Source organism: Muntiacus reevesi, chromosome 19, assembly GCF_963930625.1.
Source record: "Muntiacus reevesi chromosome 19, mMunRee1.1, whole genome shotgun sequence".
Lineage (NCBI taxonomy): Eukaryota > Metazoa > Chordata > Mammalia > Artiodactyla > Cervidae > Muntiacus > Muntiacus reevesi.
The window spans coordinates 31,830,163-31,847,985 of NC_089267.1; the positions used below are offsets into that span (position 1 = coordinate 31,830,163).

The following is a 17,823-nucleotide window of genomic DNA, read 5'->3' on the forward strand; positions in this document are numbered from 1 at the left end:
GGAAGATGATGATGTCATGTATAGGAATATGTACAAAGCATATGACCCTTTAAAAATTATTTCCCTCTGGAGGAGTGAAAAGCCCAATTCACCATCATTTTCACTTCAAGTTTTTGTGCAACAGTGGGGAGAAAACAACTATGTGATGAATCAGTGGAAATATGAAACATGGAATGTAACAGTGTGACAAACAATTTGTTATCAGTTTCTCTATGGAACCTGAAGTGAAGTGAAACCGCTCAGTCGTGTCCGACTCTTTGTGACCCCATAGACTGTAGGCAACCAGGCTCCTCCATTCATGGGAATTCCCAGGCAAGAATACAGGAGTGGGTTGCCATTTCCTTCTCCAGGGGATCTTCCCGACCCAGGGATTGAACCTAGGTCTCCCACATTGCAGGCAGATGCTTTAACCTCTAAGCCACCAGGGAAGCCCTATGGAACCTGAGACACAGGCAAATGTAGCATCCCATGGAATCTCAAGTTGTACCTCATTCTCAACTGCAGAATCCTGACTTACTTCACACTCCAGCACAAATGCTACACACGGGGCACAAACACCAGTCAGACAGTGGGTATTTAGTGAGGGTGGCCAAAGTCTGCTAATTTCTGCCTGCACTTTCCCTTTTCTTCTCTGCCTACCACATAGCACCATTAAATATTTGGTTATCTACCATTTCAATTTGCATTCATCTAAAATCAGGGAAGGACTCTATGGCTGATTCATATCAATGTATGACAAGACCCACTGAAAAATAAAAAATAAAAAAATAAAATAAAATCAGGGAAGGAATGAAATAAAAGGATAAGGGGGATTCCAGTAGACTCCAGTGTAATCATATTTAAAAATTCATTTCTTAGCATTGCCATCTGAGTTTAAAGCGGAGAAGACAATGGAGGATCTATGCTTCAAGGCCCCTTTGCTGACATCAATAATAAAGAAGAGACTTCGCAGAGTAACTCTAACCCTAAATGTTTTCAAGTCTCAGGACAAGAGTACAAATGGAGGCCCACAGGCCTTATACCTACTTACTTAAAATATATAAATCGAGGGAACACATTGTGAAACAAAATGTCCCTGTCCTCCTGCCTTGACAGTTACCGCCATAATGATCTGGTGGGTAGGTCTGAACTTAGAACGTCTAGACTCCTGAGGATCCATGAGGAAACATGGTAGTGTGAGAAGAGCCATCCCCACCTCACTTCTCTCCCCAGCCTCTGCTCCTCTGTTCACTGCGAGGGGCTGCTTGAGACCACTCCAGCCTCCACATCCAAGATCCACCCTCACACACACCTGGACAGCTGCCCCTGAGCCACCGAGCAGGTCTATGTCTCTTGAGGATGGATGAGGGAAGAGGCCCACATAGCCCCAGGAGGCAGGCCTGAGGCTGTTTGGAGTTCTTGGGCCCCATGGCCTTAAAATGTGGGCTGGAAGGGGTGTGTGGTCTCCAGGTGGGCACATCCATATGGGCTGTGAATTCCTTGTCTCCTGAGGAGACCAGCTGAAAGAAGGCAGAAATAGAGCCCTCTGTGTGAGTCCCAGAGATGGCTTCTCACCCATTAGGTTTTAAGGGCAGTATAGTGGTAGAGAAGATGCCTCTAATGACACTGGGCCATTTGAGATGGAAAAGAAAGCATTTCTAAATATGAAAAAAATTACATAATTATAATAAGAAATGCTTCAGAAAGAGCTGTTCTATTTGATCAAGGTAGTGAAGATATATTTTATGAGTATAGCAGACTTGGAATAAGTTTTCAAGCCTTCAGTTTTGGCAGAAAAACAAAAGCAGTCTATTAACCTAAAGAGAATAAGCTCCATTTTTACAGTAAGAAAATAACCCTCTGGTAGATAAGGGAAAAGAACTTCTATGGTATATTGGGACAAAGAGAGAAATGAAGGAAATATGAAACTTCAGCAAACTCCAAAATTTTGAGTTTATTTGTCTCTAATTAGAAGCTAAAAGAAGAAAACTATTTAAATTATACATAAAGACATTACTAAAAGCAGCTATAGTAATAGAAAATGATAAGGTAAATACCTAAAAACCGTAACAAATGGACATATTTAGATGACATTCGATCAAGCATATTAGAATTAGTTAGTGAACATAAGTCTGAAATAATTATAACTATTTTTCTTTTTTTTCTTTCACTATTTTTCTTTTATTAGGTTTTAGAACTAAGATACCAAAAGAAAATGACTTTGTATTGGGTTGAATAAAGCAAGAGGTGCCTGAGAACAAGAGAAACTATTACAATGAAAATAAACTGCAATTTCATGATCTTTAGCAAAGCTTGCTCTTTGCTCTATAGATCCCACAGTTCAAAAGACTTCACTAACATAGCATTGTAAATCAATTATACTCCAATTTAAAATGAATTAATAAAAACATCATTGTAGCCACTGTCTGAAGCAATACATGGTAAGCATTGCTTTAAAAGTTGATTGATCTTCTAGGTGGTGCTAGTGGTAAAAAGAATCCCCCTGTCAATGCTGGAGACTAAGAGACACAGGTTTAGTCCCTGGGTTGGGAAGATACCCTGGAGAAGGGCATAGCAACCCACTCTAGTTAGTATTCGTGCTTAGAGAATCCCATGGACGGGGAACCTGGCATGCTACAGTCCATAGGGTCACAAAGAGTCAGACAAGACCGAAGCAACTTAGCACTCAGCACTCATTCTTTTATATAATTTGACCTTCTTGTTTCTCATCTATAATCCTTTTTCAAAAGGTAAGTAATATTACACCACGATGAAATGATCTGCCATGTAAACGGAGAAGAAACTACATTGCCTTCACATGTGGTAGACAAAATTTGTAAGACAAATCAAAGGGATAACCATGAGTTCAGCAAACGTTAGACGGCACACTTATCCTGACCCCCGTGGGAGCTGTCAATACAATGATGAAAAATCAGACATGGATGATCAACCAGGAACCTATTCGTTTCTGAATTTCACCCTGCTTCATGGCTTCTTGAGCCAGGCTGCCTGCCAGTCACAGAATAGTGATGACACTGAACAACCCTTAGGCAAACTTTATTTTTATTTAAAAATATCACTTGATGATCACTTTTTGTAAAAATTGCAACATCCTTTGCTGCTGCCGCTGCTAAGTTACTTCAGTCATGTCCGACTCTGTGTGATCCCATAGAGGGCAGCCCACGAGGCTCCCCCGTCCCTGGGATTCTCCAGGCAAGAACACTGGAGTGGGTTGCCATTTCCTTCTCCAATGCTTGAAAGTGAAAAGTGAAAGCGAAGTCGCTCGGTCGTGTCTGACTCTTAGCGACCCCATGGATTGTAGCCTACCAGGCTCCTCCGTCCATGGGATTCTCCAGGCAAGAGTACTGGAGCGGGGTGCCATTGCAACATCCTCTACGACCCCCCAAAATGCCGAGTAACATGGATTTGTAATTCTTTTTTTACTTCAGAAGGAAAGAATATTTTTATTACACAATTCATTTGTTCCTTATTTTTATAAAACAGCTCTTATTTTGTTTCCTCCCTTCTCATCTTTAAGGCAGAATATTTTTTAAAATGGGTTTCCCTGGTGGCTCAGATGGTAAAGAATCCACCTGCAGTGCAGGAGACCTGGGTTCGATCCCTGGGTCAGCAAGATCCCCTGGAGGAGGGCATGACAACTCACTCCAGTATTCTTGCCCGGAGAATCCCCATGGATAGAGGAGCCTGGTGGGCTACAGTCCATGGGGTTGCAAAGAGTCAGACACAACTGAGCAATTAAGCACACACACATCTTTAGAAATAGACGTGTTTAATACCTCCACCTACAATGAGAATCAAGATGTTACATCTAAATCTTTTAAGTAATGTATTTTATTCATAGGCCACATATAAATGATACCATCAACCAGATACACACTGACACCTGAAGAAGGTAACTTGGTCAGCAATTTTCCACTCTACATGGGAGAAGCAGCCAGCCCCTTTCTCATTAGCAATGTCTCATAATTGAGACATGTTGAGGTACTTGAGCGTGTTACATGAGCACAACCTTATAAACATGCTGGCCAACAAGGAACTAGTGAAAGAGTGAACACTCTTTCTTTCAAACATGTATCCAAGGCTTACTGTGTGCCAGGAGTTAAGGATACAAAAAGACTGATGAGGGTTTCTGCCCTGGGGGAGTGGGTAGTCTTGGGGCGGAGGTCAGGGGGAAGCATGCAAAGAAAGAATTGCAATACCAAATTAACATGTGTTAAAACTGAAGCAGGTGATAGTCAATACTAGTGTAAATAGTTACCACTATTTATTTAATATTGAGCAACTATTACATGTAAAGAATTTTACCTATACTTCACCTTGAAATTCCACAGCAGCCTGCAAGTAAAGTAATATCTCCATTTCAAAGCAAAGTTCAAAAAGGTTATGTGATTTTTTGATCAAGTTGTGTGAAAGGTTATGAGTTTGAAGACAAAATTCAAACCAGAAGCTCCACAGAGCACTCACTGTGAGACCATGTTACCTCCATACCCAAGATACAAAATTACACTGCATCTTAATTTAATTTATAATTAGAAATTCTTAGGTGAAATATAGTTCAAATATGCTTGCACTCAGAAGATGCACTCCCTCTCCAACTTCACATTAATCATTAAGAATTAATAGCTAACTTGAATCATTAAGAACAATATCATTGGTCTGAATGTTTCATATTTGAAATTCTATATGTAAACAAATATACCCTCTAGAATATAAGCTCCCTATAAAGGAAAATCAATAAATATTTGTTGAATAAATACATTCATCACATGAAAAAAGTTAAAAATAACAATGTGTCATAAAGAAAATGTTATAAACAAGAATTTGTTAATAAAGGGCATGCATATAGTTATCATAGACTTAAATATAGCACAATTTAAAATTTGATAGAGACTAAATTTCTTGTCTAATGTGATGTCAGGAAATTGACTAATTCCTTTAACTCTACCACAAGTACTGAATAATTTAGGGAGAACCAGGTTCAATCCCTAGGTCGGGAAGATCTCCTGGAGAAGGAAATGGCAATTCATTCCAGTATTGTTGCCTGGAAAATCCCATGGATGGAGGAGCCTGGTAGGCTACAGTCCATAGGGTCACAAAGTGTCAGACACAACTGAGCAACTTCAATTTCACTTCCACTTTTGTGAATAATAATAATAATAAACTATTACATTTATTGGAAATATAGTTTACATATAAAGTAAAGTAAAATAAATATTACTTTACTTGCAGGCTGCTGTGGAAATTCGAGGTGAAGTATATGTAAAGTTCTTTACAAGTAACAGCTGCTTAGTAAGTGGTAACTATTTATACTGAATAATGATACAGAGAATTTATCTCTTTCTGAGTTACTTGCTTTCCATAAATAATGTTTGCTTTCCTTCCTTAGTGCCTTTATCTTGTTGAGCTCTTCTCTGGGAATGCCCTTCTTCCTACATATCCTAGTTTGTTATCCATGCTTCAAGGCATAGCTTCAACACATGAGGTTTTGCATGGTATCTTAGGTAAAATTAATTTCTCTGTCCTTTGAACTCTTGGTCAGTTATCCCATGTAGCTTTGTATCTTATACCATTGGTATGTGCATATACAGCTTATCTCCCCTACTTACAATAAAATTTAGAGGAAGGGAATTGTATCTTTCCCTTCATTGTATTCCCCCTTAAAAATTTATGTAAAGAAAAATCCTCATTTATTGGACCAGTCAATGTGTTCTGCTAGAAATCTAGAAACTGATAAAACACACACTCTCTTAAAGTCAATAGTTTTCAATAATTGCTTTGTAAGACTGCCTTTTCAGGTTACTGGTAAAATATTAGAGTTGAACAAAAGTTGTATACCTGAACAATGTATATAAAGGACATGGCAGTCAGTGTATTTAGGTGAAAAGACTAGAAATTGCTAGAAATATAAATCTCAATATTTTGCAATGACCATTGTAATGCTTTAGCACACTTCATATCCAGTTTCTTCTAGTGCCAGTAAAATAATCTTTCCCCTTTAATCTTCCTTTTAGTCTAACTAGGAACATGTTATCATCTGAGTGATGATTTAGTGTCTTTGAGAGAGATAATTGAGCAGCTCTCTGTCTTCCTAACAGCTGAAGATAAAACTCATAAAACAGGGGAGAGTAATTTCAAACAAAGTATATGTGAATTTTTTTCATCTCACTTGCAACATTTTATATCATTATTTGTTGTTAAAATATTACCCTAAAATAGATATTGCTAGGAAATATTTGCCAGAAATATTCTAGCATAATAAGAATATATACATGTAAATATTGAATAAAAAGTGAGGTTTGCCTCACTATGGGATAAATAGTTTTTTTAATTTATATACCAATAGACAATGCCTATCCTGTAGGTTACTCTATTTCCAAACATTTCATAGTTCTTTCTCCCTGTATGATTTTTATCTATTTTTATCCTAAAAGATATATGATAACTACTTAAGAATCCTGGGTATGATTACCTAATTTAGCTAATAAAATGTTTGCATAATACAAGTAGTCCTTGTGATTAACAAAATTGTGTTCACTCACTAGCATCAACTGTCCTTTGCCTTGTATCAGGTGACAGACATCATTTACATTTTAGGAATGAAAAAAATTATTCATTAATTTTTATGTCCACATTTTAAAGTCAGTGTGTTATATTTTAATAGGACAAATGAAATTATTGCTCCTGTTTTTAGTACTAAAATATTTACTTTGTGTCTAATACTTTCCTTCATTTGATGATCAGCTTATACCTACACCTATATGTCTTCTTTTCCATTTTGTCATTATATAGAATTCCTGAAACATATGTTCCCACTGAGCTAGTAGCCCTGATGTTAGTTTACATTAGACAAATGATAACTGATAAGGAAATGATGGGATTAAGCTGTTCAGGGCCTCGCAATAACTTACTATGATAAGAGCAGCTGCCATATCAGTTTTATTAACCCACTAAATCACTACTAATAAATAAGATAATAGCTTTTATCTGTCATGTCTGAAAACCGAGATTTGACTGATCAAAGTCTACAAGAAATTAAAATGTAACTTCAAATCAAACAGTTTACTGTGTGCATGAAGTCTCATGAAATCTACTAGTAGCTCCTCTGTTTTTTCCCTCATCCCGCTGAGTGGTTTTGAGCAAGGGTGGGACACAGACTCTTTTGCTAACCATTGTATCTTTAGGGCTTAGTCAGTACCAGGACACACAGTAAAATGTTTACTGAATACGTGAATATTAATAGTGAAAGTTTTTTGACAGTATGTACCCTATCTTACTACTGTCTAAAACTCTTTAGCACCATGCTTTGTACATCAATAAAAATCCATAATATATTACATTCAAAATAATACATTCATGATATAAAATAGGCAGGAATTATTTTCATTAAACATTGTTTGTATCTATAGAATTTTGATCCATTTCTATTTATTCAAAATCTAAATTTAAAATTTTTGCACAGGAAAAAAAATCAAAGTATATTATTGACATTGGTGGTGAATCAAAGAGAAGAGAGAAAAAAACCTCAAAAGCAAAGTCAATTTTTATACTGGTATTGAGAACGTGCAGAAACTACCATTGAGATTGTTGGTTTCCTTGGCAGGGAGGGGATGGTGAGAGTGAATGGAAGGATGGAGGATTGTGTTTATTATTTATTTACTTATAAATAAATTAATACTAAATTTATTAATATATTAGAAATAATTTAGTAGACATTTAGTGATGGTACATTCTGGCCACTATTATAAAAATGACAACAAAAAGTTTTCCAAATTACTAGTAAAACTGGGAGAAATTATAAATCTTCTTTCTCCAAAACATGCTCACTTCTTCATTTATATTTGTTTCATCAATTTTTCACATTTCCAAACACATACAAATATTTTTCATAAAATGAAAATTTTTGAAATATTAAACAGCCAGTAGAAATAATGATTATAAAGATAATATGCCAACATAGAGAAATTTTGGACAAAAATTCAAAGCAGAACATAAAACTGCTACAAACTTGCTTTTATAGAAAACAAAAATATCTCTAAATAAATATAAAATAATTTTAAATGCCTTATGATTGATGCTTGAGAAATGTTGTTAGCTCTTTGAAGAAAAGTCTAATATATTAACAAACATTTACAACTGCTATATCAGAAAAAATAAATATATACCCCCAAAACTCAAAAGTTCAATTAAACAACTTTTTGATATGACATATTGGAAAGAAGAAATTTTATCAGTTGTTAAGGCACAAACTTTAGAGCCAAATAAACCTTGATTTAAATGCCAGCATTGTTATTTTATAGTATCTGTACGGCCTTGGGCAAGTCAGTGATCTTTGAACTGCAGTTTTCTCCTTTGTAAAACACAGTAATTCCAATCTTGTATTGTCATTGTAAAGATTAGAGAGTGAGTGTGTATGTGTGCATGTGTGTGTGGGGCTCGATAAGTAATAACTTTTAATTGCATTGCTGATTTTTGGATGCACTGTGAATAATATATTATTAATTTCATATTACTATTAAGGATAGTGAGGTTGAAAGCATATTCATGTCTCCATTCATTTCTATACTTTTTTCATTTAATACTCACACCAAATCTAATAGCTAATGGCATAGCCAATTTCTTGATGAAAAGCTGAACAACTCAGCCAGGTATATATGGGAATATGGGATTAAAGCTCAGATTTGTTCAACTTTAAACCTCATATCCCTAAACACTAGGTGACTCTACCTCTTGATATATTAACTTCTAAGAGTAAAAAAAAAAGTCTAAGAGTATTTCTTGGAAATGAAAAGAGTCGGGAAAATCATTTCACTAAGAATAATTACATCAAAATATGAACAATGACAAAATACACGAACTCTACAGCTTGTCATATCTTTCAACATACTTAGCTGATACATAGAAAAAAATGTCCCCACGATATCAAATACCAGAAGTATAATATGCAATTTATAAAAAGCAAATGGCATATCAGCAAAGTAGGAACAAATTCAAATTGTTAATGCTATGCTCTTGGGCATCAGCTGTTAGATACCAAACAAACTCCCTGAAGTCACTACATATTGTTACAACATAAACCTAGACACTGGAGCCTCACTGTCACAATGGACAAGGTTAATGATTCATCCCTAATCCTAAAGGCTCCTTCTGGGATTAATTGACTTTCTCTGCAGCCTGCCTGCTTGTCCTCTTGTAGACCCCATGAAGAGGATTTCTCTGCATTGCTTAGCCTCTTTTTCCACTGTCTATTACCTCTAACACTATTTAACCTTTTATCACCCTACACAGTCCAGCAGGAATCAAATTCAGTAGAAATTAGCTACTTAAACTGATTCAACTTTGAAAAAAGCTGATTTGGTTAGAAGGAACGAGCCAATTTTGTCTTTTTAAATCTGGCATTTCATTTCTCAGGTCACAATACTATTAACATTAACAGGAATCAATGAAATAGCTATTAATTGATAACCTATTATATTGCTTTTGTTTTGTTTTGTTGTTGTGTTCGACTCTTCTGCTACCCCTTGAACTGTAGCCCACCAGACTCCTCTGTCCATGGGATTTCCCAGGAAAGAATACTCAAGTGGGTCACCATTTCCTTCTCCAAGGGGTCTTCCCGACCCAGGGACTGAACTCACATCTCTTGCATTGGCCAGCGGACTCTTTACCACCAATCCACCATGGAAGTCCTGGGCTTCCCTTGTGGCTCAGCTGGTAAGGAATCCCACTGCGATGCGGAAGATCTGGGTTCAATCCCTGGCTTGGGAAGATCCCCTGGAGAAGGAGAACACTAGCAATTCCAGTATTCTGGCCTGGAGAATTCCACGGACTGTATAGTCCATGGGGTTGCAAAGAGTCAGATATGACTGAGCAACTTCACTTTCACCAGGGTAGTCCAACCTATTATATAGCAGACCACAGAAAGAATACAAGAATGGGTGAGACAAAGTCTCTATCCTCAAAACACTATCTTTTGAAAGGAGGAGATAGTTAATTTCCCACTAGGATAGATATCAAAAACTGCTATGAGGGTGCAAAGAAAAAGCCTACAAAATGTCAAGAGGCAAAGAAAAGACTCAAAAGAAGAGGAAGTTCAGGAGACATTCTTTTAAATGAATAGGGTTTAACTCCCTTCTAGGGAAAAGATCTTCCATGGAGGAAGACAGCATGAACAAAACAGTGGCAGTTGAGAGGGAAGCAAAGAGAACTAACTGATCGATAAATTGGTGAGAGCACAGGTGCATGCTGAAAAGTGAGTCGCAGATAATAAGGTAAGAAAATGGTTTGGCACTAAATCATAATGGACCTTTAATGTCAAGGTTAGAAAGTTTGTCATGAGCAGGTGGAAGTGTCTGAGGATGACAGAGAAAAGATTGAATCTGAACTTCACAAGGTCAAGATGAGAACTATATTGAACAGACTAGAAACACAGGGTGAAGGTCAGGTTTTGAAAGTATGAATGGAGAGAGACACAGATTCAAGAGAATTCATAATAAAATAGGATCAATTTTTTTGGCAAATGACTAAGACTGACCTAGCCAATAGAATAGCCACAAATCACATGTGTATACCGAGTCATCTGAAATGTGACTAGTCTGAATTACTATGTAATGTAGCTATAAAATGCACATGGGATCTCAAATACTGGTAGGAAATAAAGAATATAAAATATCTCATCAATAATTTTATTTTTTATATGGTTAAATTATCATGTTTTGGATATGTTGGCTTAAATAAAACATATTAAAATCAATCTCATCTGTCTCATCTTACTTTTTCAATGTGGCTACTAGAAAATTTTGAATTAAATATGTGGTTGCATTATATTTTTTTGGACAATGCTCGACTAGATGTTAGGGCAGAAAGAGACACTGGATAAACTGGAAAACAAGCAGCAGAAGGGGGAAAAAGACTTGATAGCGGTCTGAAAGAAAAACCATAGCGGAAGCTTTATGCATTTATTTATTTTAAGAGTACATTATCAGTGGATTCAAACTCTAGACAGGTGCCTAGGAAGATCAGTAACAGTAAAAATGGGCCATTGAATTTTTGCCCAGGTAAAGAAATGGACGAGACAGAGGTATGTGATCAGTGGTAAGGTAACTGAACAGATAGCTACTCTCAAGAAATAGCAGAGAAGAAAAATAACAGCAATATTGAAGATTATAGCAGGTTTGAGATAATTTTATTTTTATCAACACAGAAGAGATCTGAATATGTCTGTAGACATTAGGAAAGGAAAAACTAAAAAAATGGTGGGCAAAAGAAATAACGGATGAACAGGAACCTGTAACTGAAGATTCCGCAGAGATTGTCCCAAGAGACAAGTAAAAGCTAACGTTATCAACAGAGAGAAAACGTGACTGTTTATTTTATATTTTTATTTCCATTGAGTCATTCGTGCCTGTCATTTGTTTTGAATGGAAAAGAGGGTGATATAAAGAAATTATTATCTGGGAAAGAAAACCAGAGGAAGAACCTGGACCGTGTTCAAACCCTCCCTGCCCTTCCTGCTCTTTGGAAGTGTGTGGATTCCACCCGGTCACTTAGGTATCCATTTGCATTTCCTTTTCATGATGCTGGTAACTTCAGCCGTGGCTTTAAGGTTATAAAAATGATTCATTTAGGTTATTCCACCAGAGGACTTCCCTGGTGGCTCAGTGGTATAGAGTCCGCCTGCCAACGCAGGAGACACAAGTTCGATTCCTGGTCTGGGAAGATCCCACATGACATGGAGCAACGGCCTATGCACTGTAACTACTGAGTCTGTGCTTTAGAGCCCGGGAGCCACAACTACTGAAGCCTGCGCGCCCTAGAGTCTGTGCTCAGAACAAGTGAGCCCACCGCCACGAGAAGCCTGTGCATCACAACTAGCACAGCCCCACTCGCTGAAACTAGAGAAGAGCCCAAGCAGCAACAAGATCCTGTACCGCCAAAAACAAATAAATAATGTAAAATAAAGAAAAAAGATTATTTCAACAGAAAAAAATGATTTCTCTGCATAAATTTAGCTTTTAAACATTATTGTAAAATCCATTTAATTTTTTTTCTTTTTAGGTCTTAATAGTTAGTAAAGCAGTTCTCTGCTTTATCAAGAAGAGAATACCTCGTTCTATTCACCAATAAAGACAATCCTTGTTTCACTCTGTGCTAGTCCTCATGTATAAGGTACCATGTTGTACAGATCTGAAATATGCCCATTCATGTGCCTTACTTTGAATGGCCTCTTGTTCCAAGCCGCCGAGTTGTCAAGAGGGGAAATTTCTGACGAATTGTCTGAAAAGAAAGTCAATTACTTTAGTTTTTAGGAGGTGTATGGTTCTATGGCAAGCCTCTCATGATCAATTAATTCTAGAAAACAAATGTTGAGCTTTGAGTAAATATTTAGTCTGGAAAAAATAATGTCATACACATATTGATACATAATGACACATCTGCACAGGGAGAGGGGTATTTTTTTTTTTATGATATTGTTCCATTGCCCTTTTCTCAATTTCCAAAGCAGATTATACCAATATGTGCTCTTGCTTGATGTTACTACTAGATCAATTATTACTTTATCTATATACTTTGTGGGAAGATTTGGGTTTCTTTATAGTAATTCTTTGCAGAGATTTACCCAAATTAAATATCTATCTCCAGCTCTGAAAGGACATGGAAATTTTCTTTGTCTTACAAGATCTCCACAGCAGTGTTTTAAAATTTTTCTTTTCTGTGGTTTCAAATTTTAGTGTTTTAAATTCTTTTTCTCTAAACTGGCTAAAAATTAGCGCTTGAATAATGAACAAAAATCTTGCCTACATAAAAACAGTGGTTTTAACCTGAATCTTAGGAGATCCAGACATGATCTTCTAAAGACTCCATGGCAAACTTTATGCATTAATATGCGTCAATTTCTTGAGGACTGGTTCTATAGTTTTTATCATATCCTCAGTGTTTCATGGCTCCCCAAACAGTTAAGAATTACTATCATAAGGAGGCCTAGTAAAATATTATAGCTAAAATGGATATTAGAAGTCGTCTTATGCAACCTCCTCATTTTATAGAATGAGTGAACTGAGTTTTGAGGACGTTAAGTGCTTTTCAGGTCTCCCAACAAATTAGAGTCTAGGCAGGAACCAAAATCACTGGATTACCATGCCCTCATCACACTGTTGCTGTAAACAGATAAGTTTTCAAAATAAATTCACAAATTATTTTATTAAAAAAAAATGAGAAGCAGACCATAGTCATCATTATTTTCTAATACAATGAGTCCCTCTACAGGCTAGAAGTTGGATTTCAGTTGCTAAGAGATGTAATAGCTGAGATCTAAACTTTCGATTTTTCTGGGATATCTGAGACAATAGAGCAGGACAAGAATCTCAAAAAACAAGACTTTCTCAAGAGACAGAAACTGTTTCCCAATTCTTAAAATGAGACCCATGTATGTAAATACAGAAGCATTCAGTTATAGAGATTCCCATCCTAACCACACAGGTTTAGTAAAAAGGAATATTTTTAAAGGAGAGAAATTTAACCAATCCCATCACAACACTTTGGGAGTCTGGGGTGTAAATATACTTAAGAGCAAATGGAGAATTAAGAGAACTGTTTATGAAATAGAATAAATGCAATCACCAATTATATTAACAAGATACTTGTCATTTCCACTTAGTTTTGCTTCTCAGTACAGGCCATACCATTCTTTTCAAAGTATCCCTCTGAAGGGAATGGAGCTTCAATTGGAGCTTCTTTTAAGGTCACATTAAAACTTCTGATAGCCAGGGTTCTAATATTTAAAACATATAGAATTACAGTTCAAGGTAAAACAAACAGTAGGTAAAATCTACATTAAACATATAGTAGTTGCAAATGCAGTCCTTAAGAGATTTCATTTACAAAACAGATTTCTTACTATTCTGTATGAAAACTTGAACAGTTAAGTTTGTTTCCTACTGCCTGCCTCACATGACTTTAGTTGTAAGGTAGTATAGCCAAAATGTGGTATTTACCTTTCCAAAGGTGGCTGCGCAGGCTGGCTCCAGCTGCTCTTTCCTGCAGAAATCTAGATAGTGTGCATAAAGGATGCACCGTGGTAAGCAAACTCCTTCACATACAATGTAATTCTCTTCAAGCCTAAGAAAAAGGGCAAAGAATTAGTTCAAGCCTTTTCTTTATTTCTTCCTTCCTTCCCCCCTCACATTGTTTTAGTGTTCCTTTTGAACACAGACTCTATATAAATGAGTTCACGACCAGACATAAGTAGACTTCTTTTATTCTGGATAATATTAAAAGCACAATCACAAGGATTAAAGTTAGAAGAGCAAGAACCTCAACAAACACCTATTAGTGCAGTTAAAACACCATGGCCAGGACAAAATCACTTCTGCCTGGTCCACGTGCCTGAATATGCCGTACTTCTGAGTAAATCTTCACTGTTCATCATGCTTTGCTGTGTGATAACCAAATATGAATAGTGAAATTGAAGGTGATGGTTTTTTAAAATAACATTCTCGAGAGGCTTCAGGTTGGTGAATGCCTACAATCTCTTCCTTTCACTCACAACGTAGTTCTGAACATTGAATAGTTAGGGAAGTATGGTGACACATTTATTTGCAAAATACATAAGCATAAATTAACTTTAAGTTTGAAGTAGTACTGATTTATTTCTATCTCTACCCTTTTTTGCTGTAATCAGTACTTATAATTACCTAAAAGGTCCTGTACTCACGAGACATAATGTTATTCTCTGTAGATGCCTCCAAATATGACACTAAATTCGGTTCTATATCATAAACATAATCATATAATCTTTGGAAATTTAGAAATAATTCCATTTAATTTGGATACCAGCAATTGCAATTGCACACAATTTATATAAATGTAATAACATATATTTAAGTGTTACAAATACCTGAACAGCAATCAAGAAATCAGAACTTGTGGATTCTACTTTCAATTCTTCTACCCTTACAGGAGATGATAATGGCTAAAATTTACTTACATTCTTTTTATGTACACTAAAATCATAATTACTACTATACAAGAGCAACACAATATAGAATATACATTCAGGTTAAAATTGAGTGAAACTTTTCAAGATCTCTGATTTAACATGTTCCCAAGGTGTGTGAGATAAAAGCTACAGGATGTGTTTCCTGGGATTTGGTTCTTTTTTTCCTTTGTCATAAAAAGATGGAAATCCCAGTAAAATTTGCATACATAAAACCAAACACCTAGTTGACAGTGATAATTGAAGCTACTCAGGCAGATTTTTTCACTTTAATTTTTAATTCTAATTTTTAACATCCCCACTATAATCTGTAATTGTAAGGGAAAATTATCAAAAGGTAAATAACTCACATAGGTTTTTTTAAAACTATGCATCTCTTTGGGAGGGGGTGAGAGTGTGGAAAGTTCAAACAAAAATGAGGATATTTTATAGTCTCAAAAAATATGAAAATTACTGAGAAATATTCAACTATTTAAACTATATTTAAATGACACATATAATGTCCACTGTTTCACCTGGCTATATTGATATTGTTGGCATTGTTTTTGTCTTCAAAATACTGACTAATCCTAGACATAAATACAATCTTTATTTTGGATATGACTTTTTTCTTTAATTGTAATGTATTTATATTTATAAAATAAAAACCCAAGTTTGTTTCCATTCACTCAAATTGAATGGAAGTGATCATTCAAAAAGCCTTCATAATATATCCGAAGTCAAAACCTTTTTGCTCCAATTATCCTAAAGAAAATAGCTGCTTCCTAAATATTTAAGATTATTAGCTCAATTATTTACTGCTCTAGTATATTCTTAACTAATAAATGAGATATCAACTTCAATAGATAAGCCATAAATTTAGAAGGATATTAAGGCTATATTTCAAATGTTTGGAAGAATGAAGGACACAATCACAAACATTTATTATATGCAAATTGTAATTCATTGTTTAAATGAAATAAAATGTGCTAGTTTTTATAAAGATAATGTTTTTTCTATTGTATTTTTCTAAGATTTAGATCACATTTTACATATAAACAGATTGTGTTAACTTATCAACAAATAGACATTTTTACTTATTTGCATCCTATTTGGAATTTGGGAGGAAAGTTCTTTACCCTACATAGGGAAGTTTAATATTATGTTTTTACCTTAGATTCCTCTTCCTTTTGAAACAATATTATAAAAGTTTCTGTAGGATCTTTATTTAGAGAGCCTACTGATAAACTCTTGATTTTAAAAGATTTTCCACAAAATCTAATTAGTGATATTTCACTGTAGTAAATCATATATAAAAGCTACTATAAAATAGTTGAATATTTAAGTTAATAGCACCATTTTAACTGATTGATCTATGTCTTCTAGTTCAAACATATTTCATCTTATGACTGAATTGATACACAATTGATACACAATTTTGAATTTGCACTCTAGGGTAAAAGGTAATGTTAAGATCCTTCCTCTTTTAGAGTTATTTTTAAGAATCATGTTTTATAAACATAAAATTACCAAATAACAAATATATAAGGGTTGAGTTGATTGCATGTTAAACAAGTAAGTCATAAAAAATTCATTATTGCTTACTTTCAAAGAAATTACAATAATGAAACTACAACAAAGAAATTACAAAATTACAAAGAAATTAGCCAATAATGAATAAAGTGATGGTTTTATTTACATTGCAGATCATTTTTTACCCGTACCAGAATATGTCTCTATACCAAACATCCAGTGAAAACAATTTTTGGATGAATTTCTAATTGATCTTTTAAACTCCTCCCAGAAAGTTTGAGAGAGAACCAAATGGAGAAAAGCAAAGAATCTGAATATACTGACTTTAAAAACTCAACAGGTGTTACAGGCACCCTTGAGCGAGCCTTACCACTGCAGAGTGAGCTGGGTCTGCTTCTTTTTATCCTTCATAATCTGTGTGATGGTTTTCTTCTGTGAGAGATGTGGATCGGCTGCTTTGGTTTTGCTGTCTGGATTATCCGCATCCTCTTCTTCGGAGGAAAAGTTACCATTGCTTAAATGCATTTCTGATTGCCAGTTGAAAAGATGATAAAGAAAACCAGAATATAACATCAATTAATTAGCCCCTAAATGTATCTCGGCGTCAAACGGGGTGGTCTATGGGGGTTCGGAGAGTTACACAAAATCCCTTAGACTTAATTTCTATTTGACCAGCATTGTCCTAGGGGAAACACATGTACGGTTGCGATGTGTTTATCTTTATTATTGGAGGCCCTTTTAGAACCATATCCGAGTCCCAGTCACGTCCCGGGAGGGCAGAGCACTCACCGGCTTTAACTCCCCCGGGCAGCTCCGGGTCGTCCGCTTTCTCCCCGCTGCCCGGCGCGCGCCCCGGCTGCGCTCCGGCCGCCAGGTACACCCTTTCTTCGGGGTAAACCAGCAAACCCTTGCCCAGGAGCTGCACGCAGCACTCCTCCTGGACTTCGGGGGAAACCGGGGGAGAAGCCTGCGCCTGCAAGAAGGCATCTTCCAGCTCCGGGACCTTGGCCATCCTTCTGGCCGCCGAGGCTCGGGCACCCGCCGCTCGACCGGCGCCCCGCGGAGCCGGGAGGCCGGGGCGGGGCGGGGCGGGGCGGGGCTGGGGAGCCGGGGCCGCTGGGGCGGAGGCGGAGGCCGCGGCTCGGGATCCCCCGGACGTCGCGGAGAAGAAAGGCCCGGCACAGGTACAGCTCCGACCGCCCGGGGAACCGGGTGGGCCGAGGCGGGACTGCCTGTCTCCACCTGTCTGCCATCCTGACAGATGCTCTGCACAGAACTCACTTCCTCACCTGCGCGAGTCAAGCCTGAGCAATGAAGTCCCT

At 36.6% G+C, this 17,823-nt stretch overlaps 1 protein-coding gene across 1 annotated transcript in view; it reads right to left on the bottom strand.

Annotated features, from left to right (window-relative positions):
• RFX6 (regulatory factor X6) overlaps positions 1-17,513 on the bottom strand; it is a 50,123-nt gene extending 32,610 nt beyond the window's left edge. The window contains exons 1-4 of the mRNA XM_065911732.1: positions 17,291-17,513; positions 16,872-17,028; positions 13,989-14,112; positions 12,209-12,270 (exon numbers count right to left, since the gene is read on the bottom strand). Coding sequence (XP_065767804.1) covers positions 12,209-12,270; positions 13,989-14,112; positions 16,872-17,028; positions 17,291-17,513 — 566 coding nt within the window. The remainder of the gene's footprint in view (positions 1-12,208; positions 12,271-13,988; positions 14,113-16,871; positions 17,029-17,290) is intronic.
• Between the last annotated feature and the right edge of the window lie 310 nt (positions 17,514-17,823).